Source organism: Triturus cristatus, chromosome 4_1 (genome assembly GCF_964204655.1).
Source record: "Triturus cristatus chromosome 4_1, aTriCri1.1, whole genome shotgun sequence".
Taxonomy (NCBI): Eukaryota; Metazoa; Chordata; class Amphibia; order Caudata; family Salamandridae; genus Triturus; species Triturus cristatus.
Window position 1 is genome coordinate 1,349,319,460 of NC_140585.1, and position 16,828 is coordinate 1,349,336,287.

The 16,828-nt window shown below is 49.1% G+C and overlaps 1 protein-coding gene across 1 annotated transcript in view; it reads right to left on the reverse strand.

Moving 5' to 3' along the window:
- Positions 1-264: 264 nt before the first annotated feature.
- Positions 265-16,828, reverse strand: part of LOC146856663 (FIGNL1-interacting regulator of recombination and mitosis-like) — a 1,639,010-nt gene continuing 1,622,446 nt past the window's right edge. The window contains exon 15 of the mRNA XM_085654838.1: positions 265-832. Coding sequence (XP_085510964.1) covers positions 644-832 — 189 coding nt within the window. The 3' untranslated portion in view covers positions 265-643. The remainder of the gene's footprint in view (positions 833-16,828) is intronic.

The window sequence follows — 16,828 nt, forward strand, 5'->3', positions numbered from 1 at the left end:
CAGTGTGTGGTACAAGCTGCAGTGGCCTCCTGACAAGATCCCTAGCACTTGTTTATTTAAAAATTAAACACTGGAGCTTGCTCATAACAGTTCTGTGCAGTCACATCCAGGGAGGCACTGGAGACAAGCTGTGCAGAATATCCATTTAAAGATTTCCAGATGGGGTCGGGTGCCAGAGGGAGTCCAACGACCTGAGCAATCTGTAGGTAGAAGTAAGCATCAGAACAGCATATAACTGCCATTAATGACAAGAATATTTAAGTACTTTTTATCATTTTATTTTGTTATAAAATATTGACACTTAAAAAAACAGAATACAGCCGTGTGTCGATACACTGGCAGGAAGATTAGAAATGATGTTACATATGTACAGGTTACAGATTGCACATTTGCAAATTTAAAAAACAGTGGCCACAAAAATATTTGATGAATGCATTAGATATGTAGCGACAAATTAAGAAAATTTATTACCAAAAGTAATTTATTCTGAAAGTGTGTCACTCAAAAATACAGAGCAATTAAAACATATCATGAGCTTGCCCAGCACACTCAGAAAAGGTGTCCATTTACAGAAAAGCCCTTTGGTGAGAGCCCCATTATGAACTGTTAAATATTTTTATCTTCTTGCTAATTCACCATTTTTTCAGCTGGCTTGCCCTTTTAAAGACATTAATAATGTTTCCAAGTTTTGTAGTCTTTGGGACAACCAATCAGGTGCCGGGCTCATTTGAAGTAGTGATTGCAGGGCCTTTAGAGCCCCCTCTGCTGCCTCTATTTCCAACTCAAATTGTTTGCTGTGTCGATGCTCATGGCGAACTCGCTTCGCTGATGGCTGCAGGGAAAAATGCAGAAATATTCAGTGCCCAATCCTCTTGCAAAATGTTATCAATGTACCAAAAAGGATAAAAACTTCAAACAAGTCTAATGATTAACCTTTAATTAACATGCTTCTCAAATACAAGGTCAGTCTGTGCTACCCAGTATACAACAATGCTCACTAGACTTAATAAGGAGCTAGTATTAGCACATAAATATAAACTACAATGGACAGAGTACAGTGGTATGGTGTTGCCTTTTCAGAAAACGAAAAACAATGGGATATATTGAATATTATGAGAAGGAAATTCTTAGTCACCTTGGAGTTTAGTCACCTAAGAGAGACACAAGTCTGCAGGCTGTCTGCCTTCATGAAGCCACAAACAGGCAACATTCACATTATAAATATGAAAATTAAAGACTACACTAGTAAAGTATATTCTGCCAAGCATGGCTTGGTCAATTGGAATGAGCGATTTGTTTAATTAGCGCAACAAAAGTAGTAATCATCCAAATTGCCAGTAAATAAAATACTGCAAGACTGTTTTGTGAAGTAGTAATTTAGCTCTATCAACTAACACATCAACTGCAGACCACAGATTGATCCCAGGAGAACCACTCAGCTTCTCGTTCTTTTTTTAAGTTGAGAAACTTGTTAACTAATTGCAAATCGTCATCACTGATTTCTTTAACTTTAGAACATCTGTGCCTATGTGCAGGATCAAGAAACACTTGATTCTGAAGATTTTTTTTTCCAAATCTTATGCCCATTTGAAAAATCTTTTTAAGGCCTAATCAAATCAAAAAATATTTTAAAAACAATCAGGCTGTCCACAAAGGTCACCTACACTTTTTAGTAATTTTCATGTGTAATTTACTCTTACACTTTTGATAAAATGTATTACTTTTGGCTATTCACAAAATCTGAGTGTAAAGTTAAAAAAGGGTGTGTGGTCTAATTTAGGAGTGTAACTTACTACTGCCAAAAAAGGAACAGTAGTTAGGTCCAGCACCACACATGGTCAACCAACGATACTGCAACACCCCCCTCATTAAAAATAATGGAGATGGGACTTAAAGAACAAGTTACTTACCTTCGGTAACGATGTATCTGTAAGAAACATTAGTTAGTTAGATTCCTCACCTTAGAATATCCCCAGGCGTCAGACTGGATCCGGAAGATTTTTCGTCAGCAATACCCCTTGCGCGTCGCTAGGCGTCGTCTGCGGCTCCGCGTCCGTCGTCGGCGTCGTGCGCCGGGATGACGTCGTCGGAGTACTTAGACGCCGCCCTCGCGCGCTGACGTCAGTTCTCGTACATAGCCTTCCGCGCCAGGAACGCAGAGCCATGCAAAGACCGACACTGGTGCCAAAAATACAATCTAGGGGCCTGAAAGGACAACCTTAACCCTAGATGTCAGTTCGCAGAACGGGGAGGATGGGTGGGTCGGTGAGGAATCTAACTAACTAATGTTTCTTACAGATACATCGTTACCGAAGGTAAGTAACTTGTTCATCTGAAAGAAACACGTTAGTTAGATTCCTCACCTTAGAATAGATACCCAAGCAATACCATCCCCGGTGGTGGGTCTGCGAACCAAGATCACACCAGAAAGTCCTGGAGGACAGAACGGCCAAAGAAGCCATCCCTCCGGACTTGGCTGTCAAGGCAATAATGCCTGGCAAACGTGTGTAGCGAAGCCCACGTCGCCGCCTGACAGATGTCCTGCAAAGGGACTCCCCGTCCCAAGGCAGTAGTAGCCGCCGTGGCCCGAGTAGAATGGGCGCGCAGCCCAGCAGGAGGGTCCTTTTTAGCCAAGGAATAGCAAATTTTTATACACAAAACGACCCACCGAGAGATGGTCCGTTTGTGCACAGCTTTCCCCTTCTTAGCGCCCACGTACCCAACAAAAAGCTGGTCGTCCACCCGGAACTGTTTTGTGCGGTCCAGATAAAAGGAGAGCGCACGTTTTGGGTCCAGACGGTGGAGCCTCTCTTCCTCTTTGGAAGGATGCGGAGGCGGAAAGAAGGTGGGCAAGGTGACAGACTGCCCAAGGTGAAATGGAGTCACCACTTTAGGAAGAAAGGAGGGACGAGGCCGAAGGACAACCTTGTCCGGATGAACAGACAGAAAAGGAGGCTTTGAAGATAAAGCCTGGAGCTCACTCACCCGTCTAGCCGAGGTGATGGCTACCAGAAAAGCAGTCTTAAGAGTCAGAAGACGAAGAGGGCAATTGTGAAGAGGCTCGAAGGGAGCGCACATCAAGAATGTCAAGACCAGATTCAAGTCCCACTGAGGCATTACAAAAGGGACCGGAGGGAACGTATGTGTAATGCCTTTGAGAAAGCGTGTAACCACAGGGGACTTGAAAAGAGAAGGCTGATCAGGAAGCCGCAAGAAGGCGGAGATGGCAGCAAGATAACCTTTCAGGGTGCCCAGGGCAGAGCCCTGCCGGGCCAGAGAAAGAAGAAAGAGGAGAACCTCAGAAAGAGGGGCGGAAAGGGGATCCAAAGCCTTTGCTGTGCACCATGCCACAAATTTGTTCCACCGGCAGGCGTATACCGACTTTGTGGAGGGACGCCTGGCTGCCAGAATGATATCACAGACTTCAGGAGGCAAGTCAAATGGCATCAACTGCCGCCGCTCAATCTCCACGCATGGAGGTGGAGGCTGGACAGGTTCGGGTGGAGGACCGTCCCCTGCTGCTGCGACAGAAGATCCTCCCGAAGGGGCAGACGTATCGGGGGATCGGTCAACATACTGAGTAGCTCGGGATACCAGTATCTTCGTGCCCAATCCGGAGCCACCAAGATGACTTGGGCCCGGTCGTGCCTGATCTTCTTCAGCACTCTGGGCAGAAGTGGTATAGGCGGAAAGGCGTACAACAGACCGCAACTCCACTCGTGACGAAAAGTGTCGCCGAGCGAGTGCCGCCTTGGAAATTCCAACGCGCAGAACTGCTGACATTGCGCGTTCTCTTCGGTGGCGAATAGATCTAACCAAGGCTCTCCCCACTGCTGAAAGAGGCCTTGCGCCACTTCGGAGTTCAGACGCCATTCGTGATCCATCATGCACCGGCGGCTGAGTTCGTCTGCTCTGGCGTTCAGAGAGCCCGCCAGATGTTGAACCACCAGGGTGACGCCCTGGTGTTCCAGCCATGTCCAGAGGCGCAGAGCCTCCTGACAAAGGGTCCACGACCCCACCCCGCCCTGTTTGTTGCAATACCACATGGCGGTGGTGTTGTCCGTGAACACCTGCACGACACTTCCCCTGACAGAGGGAAGGAAGGCTTTCAGTGCAAGCCGGATCGCTCTCAACTCCAACAGGTTGATGTGGAGACGAGACTCCGCCGGAGACCAGAGGCATCTGATCTCCGCCTCTCCCATATGGCCACCCCATCCCAGGAGGGACGCATCCGTCACTACGACATGCTCCGGTTGGGGAAGGGAGAGGCTCTTGCCCTTGACCCACTCGCGGTCCGTGAGCCACCACTGCAACTGTTGTGCAGTGCCCTCCGAGATCAAGACATGGTCGGACAGGTTGCCGTGATGCTGGGCCCACTGAAACTTCAGGTCCCACTGCAGAGCCCGCATGCGCCGCCTGGCGTGATGCACTAGTAGGATGCAGGAGGCCATCAGCCCCAGAAGCCGCAACACTAGCCTGACCGAAACCCGGGATAGAGGCCGAAAGATGGGAATCAGGGCCCGTATATCCCGGACCCGCTGTTCCGGTGGATGGACCCGGAACTGCGCCGAATCGAGAACCGCTCCGATGAAGAGGAGCTTCTGAGAGGGACTCAGGTGTGACTTCGGCACGTTGATGGAAAACCCCAGCAAATGCAGGAGATCCGCCGTAGTCTGGAGGTGGGAGACGACTGCCTGGGGCGAGCCCGCCTTCAACAACCAGTCGTCGAGATAGGGGAAGACTGGAACCCCTGATCTGCGCAGATGAGCTGCGACCACCGCCATCACTTTCGTGAACACCCGAGGGGCACTGGTGAGGCCGAAGGGGAGCACGGTAAACTTGAAAGTGCTCTTGGCCCACCGTGAACCGCAGGTAACGCCGGTGGGCCGGCAGGACGGGGATGTGGAAATATGCGTCCTGCAAGTCCAACGCTACCATCCAGTCTCCAGGGTCTAGGGCAGCTAAAACCTGAGCCAACGTTAGCATCTTGAACCTTTCCTTTCGGAGGAAGGCATTGACGTTCCGGAGGTCCAAGATAGGGCGTAGGCCCCCCTTGCCCTTCTTGGGAACCAGAAAGTAGTGGGAATAACAACCACGACCTACTTCTGGACTCGGAACGCGCTCGACGGCCCCCTTGGCCAAGAGAGTCGAAACTTCCTCGCGGAGAAGATTCAAATGATCCCCGAGATACGGTGGTGCTGCGGTGGCATGGCTGGAGGGGTCGTCTCGAAGGGGAGGGAGTAGCCCCTTCGGACGATTTGCAGCACCCACCTGTCCGATGTTATGGACCGCCAGTGGAGCAGGTGATGGCGAACTCTGCCGCCCACTGGCGTGGTATGGGCCTGAAAGCTCGGACTAGGAGGGCTTTGAGGCGGATGCTGCAGGGGTGGAAGTGGGCTGACCACGGCGGCCTCCATTTCCGCCACGGCGGAAGCCACGTCCACGACCGCGCGCAGGTTGGTTCTGCGGCTGGTGGCTTTGCGGACGTGAGGAGGCGCCCCTTCCTTGGCCACGAAAGGGGCGAAAAGCGGAGGTGTGCGCCGGCGGAGCCGAGAGGCCCAAGGACTTGGCCGTAGCCCGGGAGTCCTTAAAGCGGTTCAGCGCACTGTCCGCCTTCTCACCAAACAGGCGAGTGCCATCAAAGGGCATGTCCATGAGGGTGGTCTGGACATCCCCGGAAAATGACGTGGACCGCATCCAGGCGTGGCGGCGGAGCGCCACCGTGGTTGAAATCGCCCGACCCAGCGAGTCCGTGGTGTCAAGCCCACAGCGTATGGCGTGCCGTGCTGCATCCCTCCCATCGGCCAAAGCCTGGGTAAGACGCGTCCGGACCTCCTCCGGACACAGGGGCAGCACGTCCTCCACCGTATCCCACAGGGAATGGGAATAACGGTCCAAGAGACAGGCGGTATTTAAGGACCGCAGGCCCAAACTAAGGGACGAGAACAGTTTCTTGCCAAACTGCTCGAGTCTCTTGGAATCCCGGTCCGGCGGAGCGGTCGGGAAGGAGGATTGGGAGGTAGAGGCCTGGATAACCAGACTCTCGGGGGTGGGGTGTTGGGACAGGAAACTGGGGTCGCCCGGAGCAGGGCGGTGGCGCCTGGCAACGTTCCTATCCACAGGAGGAACTGTGGAGGGCTTGGACCAGGTGCCCTGCAGAACGTCAGTGAGGGCCTCGTTGAACGGCAGCAGAGGCTCAGTGGAGCTTGCTGAGGTTTGAAGCACCTCAGTGAGGATGTTAGTCCTCACAGCCACCTCGAGCCCAAGGGCCTCGGCCGCCTTGCGCAGCACCACAGAAAATGCTGCACCCTCCTCCGAAGCCACGGTCGGAGGAGAAGTGAATCCAGTGTCTGGCGAGGTGTCCAGCCCACTGGCCTCCCCCAGTTCATCTGCCCAGTCCTGAGAAAGCTGTGACTGAACAGCCAGAGGGTCCTCGAACCCCTCCCAGTCGCCCCCTTCTTCCGATTCCTGATAAACAGGAGGAATGATTGGAACCGGACTGTAGAGATGGTAGGACTCAAGCGGCGTCGGATGCGGCGTCGGTCGACGCCGCACCGGCGCCGGGTCCGGATGAGGGCTAAACTGGGGTGTCGGCGTCAAAGGCGTCGGCGGCGCCGGTGACGGCGTCGGTGGTTCAGGCGTCGGCGCCGGTGGAGGAGTGACTAGGTCAACCGGCGTCGACTGGGGCCCAGGCATGGGCCCCGCGGGGACCTGCGGCGTCGAGACCGGAGTCGTCGACGGCGCCGGGGCCGGAGCCGCCGGCACGCGAGGTCGCCCAGTCGAGTCCGCGGGGCCCGAAGGCACGCCAGCGGGCGTCGACGGCGGGGCCAGGCTCCTCATGGCCGAGAGGAAGGCACTGATCTCCGCCGGCGCCGCGTCAGTCCCAGGGACCGGAAGGTATGGGGGCGGACGCGGCACCTGCGGCTCCGCCGGAGCCGCGGGGGTGGAACCACCCTGACCCTCAGCCGAGTCGCGCGACCGGCGAGGGGAGTCCGAAGAGCGATGTCGCCTCTTGGACTTCTTTGAGCGTTTGGACTTACCCGACGACTTGGAGCCGGACGATCGATGGCGTCGGCTAGGGCTCCGCGAGCGATCCTTGGACCTCCTCCTGGACCGGGATCGCGCACGACGCGGAGCCGAGTGGCGAAGCTCGAGAAGCTTGCGGGACCGCTCCCGCCTAGCCTTCGAAGTCAGGGCCTGACAGTCGTTGCACGACTCCGCGTCGTGGTCGGGGTCTAAGTAGTAGAGGCACTGGCGGTGGTGATCGGTCACCGACATCAGTCGATGACAATCCTCGCAAGCCTTGAACCCAGGCATCCTACCGGCACCAGATGTCGACAGACAAGGATAAAAAATGATCAAAAAAGATTTAGTCAAAAAAGACTAAAAGGGGTAGCTCTCCCGGATCTGCGCTTACTGGCGCGGAAAAAAGAAGAACTGACGTCAGCGCCTGAGGGCGGCGTCTAAGTACTCCGACGATGTCATCCCGGCGCACGACGCCGACGACGGACGCGGAGCCGCAGACGACGCCTAGCGACGCGCAAGGGGTATTGCTGACGAAAAATCTTCCGGATCCAGTCTGACGCCTGGGGATATTCTAAGGTGAGGAATCTAACTAACGTGTTTCTTTCAGATATTAACTACATGAAATAATGTTAGATTAAATTGCATTATTTAAAAAGCATTACAAATATACCTAAATATAATTTACTGTTTAAAAAAATCTGAAAATAAAACTATGTATTTTTTAAATTTAAACTTCAGAAAAATATTTTTGAATTTAATTTGATATTTTAAAGTTTTAATTCAAAATGAAGTTAATACTATAGCTTTTTTATTTTTTCTACATTCAAAATAAATATAAACATGTTACAATTAATATTTCACATACAAATAATGTTATTAATTTATTATGCAGTTCAATCAAGATAAAAAAAAATTCCTATACTTTATCATAGGGATATCGCCACTTCCAAGAATCTCCCTATAGTGATTATTAGAACTGGGGGTCTCTAGTTGGCAATGGTTTGCACCTTTGTACAAATAGGGAGCCTTGCTTCTAGTCAGAGTAAGGGGGCTACACTCCTAAAGCAACCTCTGCTCAACCCTGTGGTAGCTTGGCACAAGCAGGAAGGCTTATCTCAGAGGCAGTGTGTAAAGCCTTTGTGAACACATACAGCAATAGTGAAAACACTACAGATGGAAACAACACAGGTTTTATAAAAATAAGTATTCTTTATATAGACTTAACACAAGACCCAAACGACAAAAATCCACAATGCAGTATTAAGAAAATGACGTTTAGATGGTAGAAATAGCTTAGTTCAAAGGTGATGGTAAATGCGACACGTTTCTCACAAGGTACCTTTGGATGCGTCACGCAAGATAAACAAAAGGTTCGAAGGGAGAACGATGCGTCGATTCCTTGCTTCGGGTGAGGCGATGCATCTGTTCCTCAGTTCTTGCGCAAAGTAGGCGATGCGTCTGTTCCTTACTTGAGAGGAGGTGATGCAACAATCTCGTGGTGCGGCCCGGTTGCAATGCGAAAAGATGACGCCTCGATGCAATGCGACGATCCGGTGCGATGCGACAAGATGGTGTCTTTGATGCGATGCGACAACGTGAAGGCGATGCGTGCACACCTGATGGCTGTGAGGGGAACTCTGACACGCTTCTCCGATGATGCAACGGTGACCCTTGCGCTGGCGACACACTTCTCCGGTGATGCGACGGCGACCCTTGCGGTGGTGACACGCTTCTCCGATGATGCGACGGCAACAGTTGCGGATGCGATGCTTCTTCTCGTTGAGTCACGCTTCCAGCTCCCAACAACACGCAGGCTTCTGCAGACAGAATTCCCAGCAAGGAAATTCAGGGGGGAGCTGGTGGTGAAGTCTTATATCCCTGAAACTTCAGCAGGAGGCAAGCACAGTTCAAGCCCTTGAAGATTCTTCTTCAAGATGATGAAAGTTTCAATAAAAGTCTTTCTACTTTCCTTGGTATAAAGAAACCACTACAGGCCAACCCCAGAAAATAGTACACTGGCACAGGGGGCAGTCAAACTCCTTCAGATTATCTGGTTCTTCTCCTTGGCAAAAGGTCCGTCTTGATTCCCAGAAGTGATCTAAAGTCTTGGGGTCTAGGTCCTAATATTTCACCTAGCAAATCCGTTGTCCTCTGAGGGCAGAGGGTGCCTGTACCTAGCCAGAACCAGTTCTGTGCAGCTTCCTGGCAGGATGTGGAGACAGCATTGTTGAAAGCAGACCTGGCCCAGGTAGCTGAAAGGAAATCTCCTCCCCCTACTCTCTATTCTATGAAGGCTGGGGGCACTGAAAGGAAATCTCCACCCCCACTCCCAAGGTCCTATTCAGCCCAGCCCTAACTCATCAGACTGCTGGAGCCCAAGCCCTCCTGTCACTCACAAACCAGACATGCAATACACAACCTAGCAGAGGCAGACTGGATGGTTAGGTCAGAAAATACCTACTTCCTAAAAGTGGGATTTTCAAACACAGAATGTTAAAACTAACTTTACTAAAATATGTAGTTTATCATTCTGAGTTCAGGCATACTAAATGTGTTTTTCTACCATGTTCCCTGGGTCAGTTTGGATTATAAGATGTTATAATCAAACTGCCAATTCTGGCCTATGGGGACAAGTAGCCTTGCAATAGTGAAAAATGAAATTGGCTGTAATTCACTATCAGTACTAGACTGCACACTGGCTATGCAATGGCAGGCTTGAGTCACACTTTACAAGCTGCTTCTGTTGGTGGCACAATCAGTGCTGCAAGCCCACAAGCAGCATTTGATCTACAGGCCCTGTGCACACATGGTGCACTGCACTAGGGTCTGACAGGTAAATCAAATAAGTCACTAATCCATTACAACAATTTACAATAGGGAGCACTTGCACTGTGGCACTGAATAGCAGTGGCACAGTGCCCAAAGCATCTAACCAGCAAAAACATCAAAAACAGAGGAGACAACAGCAAAAAAAAAAAATGGAAGGGAGACTCACGCCAATGGTACCAGGTCTAACAGTGATGTATAAGAAAAAGTAAAACAAAAAAAGTTAGAAAAACATGTTTTCACATATTTTCTGTTAAATATTAATGTAAGATTATTTTATATATTATAAATGTAAGATGCTATAGCACCACTAGCTACTTTTTAAAATTAAAGTTGCATTTAAATAACTTAAGCAAAATTAAATGATTTTTCTGAAGTTGAAATTAAAAAATAAGTTAACACAAAGTTAAAAAACAGAAGCTTACTGGGTAAGTAACAATCCGTTCGAGGCACATGTACTGTAGATACACATGCTTTGCATAGACTATATAGTAGTATTCTCCCAAAGCGATGGCTAACCAGTAGATATTGCAGTTGTCTGAAAAAGAGTCTTTACACTCCTTGGCCTACTTTGGCCTGTTGATGTGCTAACACATTCACACAATAGTGTTTGGTTAATGTGTGTTGTGTGGACCATGTTGCTGCCTTACAGATGTCAACTATAGGAATGTTACCTAAAAAGGCCATAGTTGCCCCTATTTTGTGAGTGGAAGGTATAGATAAAGTTCTTTAGCTTTAGCATAGAAAGTCTAAATGCATTTAATAATCCATCTTGAAATGCCAGATTTAGAGATTGCCCATGTGAGGTGGAGCAAATGTAACAAACAGTTGCTTTGTTTTACGAAAATCCTTTGTCCTTTCAATATAGTACAATAGCGCTCTTCTGACATCAAGTGTGTGAAGAGCTCTTTCTGCTACAGAATCAGGTTGAGGGAAGAACACAAGTAACTCAACTGATTGGTTAAGATGAAAAGCAAAAACTACTTTAGGAAGGAATTTTGGATTTGTGTGAAGAACTACCCTATCTTTATGGAGCTGAAAGAAGGGTTCTTCTAAGGTAATGTCTGTAACTTACCAATTTTTCTTAATGATGGGATAGCAAAGAGGAAGGCAACCTTCCATGAATGGAACTGTAAAGGACAATTGTTTATTGGTTCAAAAGGTGGACCAAGGAGTCTTGTAAGAACAATGTTGAGATTCCAACCTGGTGCCTGAGGTGTTCTAGAAGAAATGACTTGTTTTAAGCCTTCCATAAAGGCTTTAATTACTGAAACTTTGAACAAAGATAAATGGTGTCTATTTTGCAAATATGCAGTTACTGCTGCAAGGTGCAATTGAATAGATGTGTAGGCTAGGCTAGCTTGCAGTAGGTGCAAAAGAAAAGATACAATGTTTTGTACAGAAGCATTTAAAGGATTAATGTTGTTGTTACAATAGACAATAAAACTCTTCCATTTAGCTGCATAACCAATAGAAGGCGTTCCTGCTTATTTAAGAAGTCATACAATCTAGCATTACATTTAAATATCCAAACTCTAAGCCTTCAGGAGCCAAATCGCTAAGTTGAGCTCTTTGGGGTTTGGGTGTGTAGGGTCTGCTTTCTATGTTCACCCCCACTTTTTGCTTTCGCTTCACTGGTTTTCGACTTAGATGTGGCTGTGGGCCTGCTAATCAGACCCACAGCCCAGCTGTTCTCTCTCTAAATTCACTATGCACTTTAGGTGCATAACCCAATTGGTAAGGTTCACCTTTTGACCCTGTACAGTGTACCTTAGGTACCCAGGGCATAGGTGTACCCTAGGCCTACCAGGGGCTGCAGCATGTATTATGCCACCCCTGGCTGGCCTTCCATTATGACACAACTGGCTGATCACTCAGCTGGGGCAATGTTGTGTAATCACCCCTTGCTTAGGTGTAGTATTCCTATACCTACCTTATATATAGACACATGGGTAACCTATCTGTCACTCCTATGGCAGGCCTTAACAATCCTGAAGGCAGAGTGCTTGGTAACATGTGAGATGGTGCTCTAGCATGAGCTGAGCCTGTCTGCAGCTTTCGGAACCATGTCCTTATAGCTGTTCTATGATATTGCCTACCATATACTCATAAAGTGCCTTATAATCCTCGCGGTTATGGTAACTATGGTTTGGCTTTATCAAAACATGTCGTGTAAGGTGTTTAACACTTTGGAATACTACCCCCACACCATTTCTGGCGGTGAGGATAGTATTCCTCCCTTCTAGAGGGAGAAGACATGTTGAAGACCTACTACCCGGCTAAAGTTAACCAGAGCCCCAGCGTCACAAAATGGACGCTGCTGCCACAGACACGAGTTTGACCTCCTGCTGCTGGGAGACCTTCCAGCGAGGGAGGCTTGAACAATAGGTTTCCTTCCTTGGGAGGTGCTAGCACCACCCTAGACAGGCCTTAGTGTATTGGGGCAGGGAGGGATGAATGAAACAAGACACTGCCTGGGGCTCACAAGGTGTCCCATGCATAGTCCAGTTCAAACCGGTGCTGGGGCACTCCAGTCTCAGTCCTGGCGCAAAACTGGACAAAGTGAAGGAGGTGTAACCACCCCCCTCCCTGGTCCCACCCATAGGAGGGACCTAGCAGGTAACCCAGCCCCCCAGATTAGTATAAGAGTGGGAGCTGAGTCCCTAGGACTTTAGATTATCCTGAACCTGCATCTTGAACAGAAACTCTGGACCTTCGACATTCTACTACGGAAGAAGACTGAAGAATCTCCCTTGTGGCCAAGGAGTGACCACCCTGGGCAACCAGGCACCATCCAGCGACCGCTGCTTGATTTGCGACTGATCCTACGAGGGACGACTGTAGAGACTGACTAGCGCCGTGACTTCCAGACACCTTTGAACCAGATCCACATCTACAGCAAAGCTGAGACCCGTGGAGGCGACGAGGGACGTGGGACCGGCGACTTGGGAAAAGTGGCTAGTAACTGACTAGCGCGACTTCTGAGGCTTCCTCGAGGCTGTGCTTGGGGAATTGAGAAGCCCCAATCCTGAGCACCATCTGCAAAGAAGATGAGCTCCCCACACTTCACGTGTTTTGCGCGGGGCCCTTCTGCACCTGAGTTGCTCGACGTGTTGTCCGGTTGTAGTGACCTCTGTGACGACGAACCTTCAATTTTGCCTTGCTGGTCCGGCTCCTCCAGACTGGCACCCGCTCCCCTGTAAAAGGGAAGCACTCCAGACCTTCCTGGTCTGCGACAGAAGCAAGTCCTCCATCCTGCGTGGGTTCCGCTTGCCAAGGCTTGTTGGGTCCTAACTCGACATCGACGCCGCCGACAGCAAGAGCCTTCGTGGGACAGCTCGCCTCCTGGTTCTGGTAGTCATCGACGCCTCCTGGTACCCGTGGCTGCTGCGACAAGCTTCACCTCTTCACCTGCATCTTCACGACATCGCCTGGTTCCTTCCTGGTTCCTTCCCGGCTCCTGACTGGCGACCTAGACTCTGTCCCCTCTGCTTGCAGGTATCCTCCTTCCTGATTCCATCCTTGGAATCCACCGGACAGTCTTCACTGACTGCCTGTCAGCAACTTTCTTCAGGCATCAATAGGAGTCGACGACGAAACCCGACACAAGTTCACACCTATGCACCCGCAGCCCGTGGGCTAGGTAACTTGAGTACTCAGGTGCTCACAAGGGTATTGACTATCCAAGTGTCTAGTTTCCAAGTCTCTAACTCCTAGTTCCTTCCGAAGTGTCCTAAAACTCTTAATTACTAAATACTACTATTTCTATCGACTTTAACGCATTACGCGTCAGTGTTTCCACTCTGCACCTGAATCCCGTGGGCCTCCCACTGCCTAGCAACTGATAGGATAGTGTAGCCCCAGCGATGGCCGAGGCCTATCCTGTGTTCGTGACAGTGGTCCTTATACCACTTACTTAGTATATGGTTTGCGTGGCCCCTAGGGCCTAACTGTATTACTTACCTGTGTGACTTATGTATGCTTGAATAAGACTGTGTTGTACTTACCTCGAATCTCATAAAGAGTGCTGAGGGTGTTTTGACTAGAATAAATACATTCTATTTTTATAATATATCTGTTGTGGTGTCCTTTCATTTGGTATTCAAGAGGTTGCAAATGGTATAACAGCTGGCTTCACATGCCATACAGAGTTTAGCCTAAGACTGCTCTTGTCCATGCTACCACTAGGATAGCTGGTCTATAAGGTTGACTTTACAACCAATCACCATAAGGGTTGTTTGGACTGATACAAGGTGTACACTAGAACTAGTGACATCATATATCAGGCCAACTTCTCACACCGAACCATTCTTGCCTTTAGGAGCAGAAGGTTTCGGCTTCGCAGCATGTTTATCTTTTGGAGCAGAAGGAGGGTTGCGGATCTGAAGACGACGACTTTGGACGACTAGATCTCGAGCAGGAAGGCTTAACTGTTTGTTTTGGTGCCGGGCCTAAAAGTGGGGCATCCGAAACATTGTCTCGGTGCCGACCAAGGCCCGAAGGCAGAGGTGGTGCCGGAGCCTTATGCTTGATGGAAGAGGTTTTGTGGGGTAAACGGTCTTTAGTACTCACTGTATCCTGTCTCGGAGTACTGTCTTTGGACTCCAATTCATCTCCAGTTCAAAATCGAATTCTGAAACAGAGAAAGCGTCTTCCTCTTCTGCTGCCGATACTTTGACTCTTCATATTCAGATTCTTCCCCGAAGATGTTCGGATTCTAACCCCAAAGATATTCGGAGTATGTTGAATGCTTTGGTGTTGCATTTCTCTTTGTCGAGCCTGACTATCTCATAGAGTCCATTTCAACTGGAACGACTAACAGGCCTCACAGTCCTCTTCCTGGTGCTCCGGTGAGAGGCACAAGTTACAAAGTTAATGTAGGTCGGTGCGAGGGTACTTGGATTGGCCCCGAGGACAGAATTGGAATGGAGTCCATTCCATCAGCAGAAGGGTAGACCGACGCAGCTAGGACCGAGGGCCGCCCCCCCGTGGTGCGTTTTAAGTTGGGGGATTAAGTCCCCTTGAATCCTGATGGTCGCCGGGGTCCAACTAGCCCATCAGGTACCTCCAGTAAGTACCACAGAGCTGCGTTGCAGAGAGGTGTAAAAAGAGGCATGGCCTCGGACCCCCTCTCTGCAACGCAGCCCTATGGCGTCAGGAACATCTGTGTTAACTTTTACAACTTTTTTAAAAATTGTCTTGTGGGGACCTGTGTTTCCTCAAGTGTGTTTATATTTCTGCTCCTGTAGACAGGCAGCGGTACTGCAGGCTGAAACACACTTTGCATTTAATCCCACTTTTCTCACCAGAAACACAGAGTAGTAGCACAGGACAGACATTTCAAGGAAAAGAAGCATACATTTGTGCTTGTTCAAATATTTTTTTATGCAAATTAACCTTTTCTCTTTTTATTAAAATAAAACTATATTTACAATATGCCAATGAATTAAGACTTTTTGTGGCTAAAACTTGTGAGTAGTTTTATAAATATTGCTAAAAGCAACTTGGGTCAGGTTTGAATCGCTGAATACTTTACTATTGCCATTTTATCCTTAACTTCAAATAAAGAATGAGTGTCCACTGCTCTGCGAACCAACATAAACTGATTTTTACCCTGTGTAGCCTAGCTGGAGATGTTCTAAACAGACCAGCTCTCTTGTAGTAATGGCAATAATGGGATTAACTGAAGCAGTTTTGTAGCCTTCTTTGCCTTATCACAAGGATTTCCTTTTTTAGGTCTCACGTACGCAGCGCGCATGCGCTGCTTAGGAAAAAGACGTTTAGAAATCGGTCCGGTTTTGCAGGCAAAAACGTGCACACGTTGCATTGCTTTGAATGGCAACGCGTGCATGTTTGGCGATTCCCGTGCGGGAGCGAGCGGAGCCATGTGTTAGCAATTATCGTGCTCGCTTCCACAAGGGAAACGCTGCCTGCTCTCGGCCGCACTCCCCCCAAACCCTACTTGCGCGAGGCGCTCACGCTTGTTGGTCCTTTGTTTTGGCACAAACGGTGGCTTGCAGAACTTCACCTACGACCTCCGGTCGCTGAAATCTCCTCTGCCCTTTAAAGATCCTGTGCATTTGTCTTGCTCAGTCAGCATTTTGCCAGCATGAGACAGCAGGTCGATAACCGCTAATTGCATTTGTCAAGCAATCCAGGTTTAACATTTCATTGAACTAAATAACGAAAAGCCATACATAATTTGTCAAGAGTTAACTACTTCAGTGCCTGATTTCTGTCGAACCCGCAAGCAGCAGTTTTATTCTGCAAGTCTCAAACACACCCAGCAATCCCACAAGATATTACTAACGTACAAGTTACTTACCTTCGGTAACGATGTATCTGTAAGAAACATTAGTTAGTTAGATTCCTCACCTTAGAATATCCCCAGGCGTCAGACTGGATCCGGAAGATTTTTGTAGCAATACCCCTTGCGCGTCGCTATGCGTCGTCTGCGGCTCCGCATCCGTCGTTGCCGTCGTGCGCCGGAATGACGTCGGAGTACTTAGACGCCGCCCTCGCGCGCTGATGTCAGTTCTTGTACATAGCTTTACGCGCCAGGAACGCAGAGCCATGCAAGAGACCGACACTGGTGCCAAAAAGTCTAGGGCCCTGAAAAGGATAGCCTTAACCCTAGATGTCAGTTCGCAGAACGGGGAGGATGGGTGGGTCGGTGAGGAATCTAACTAACTAATGTTTTTTACAGATACATCGTTACCGAAGGTAAGTAACTTGTTCATCTGAAAGAAACACGTTAGTTAGATTCCTCACCTTAGAATAGATACCCAAGCACTACCAACCCCGGTGGTGGGTCTGCGAACCAAGATCACACCAGAAAGTCCTGGAGGACAGAACGGCCAAAGAAGCCATCCCTCCGGACTTGGCTGTCTAGGCAATAGTGCCTGGCAAACGTGTGCAGCGAAGCCCACGTCGCCGCCTGACAGATGTCCTGCAAAGGGACTCCCCGTCCCAAAGC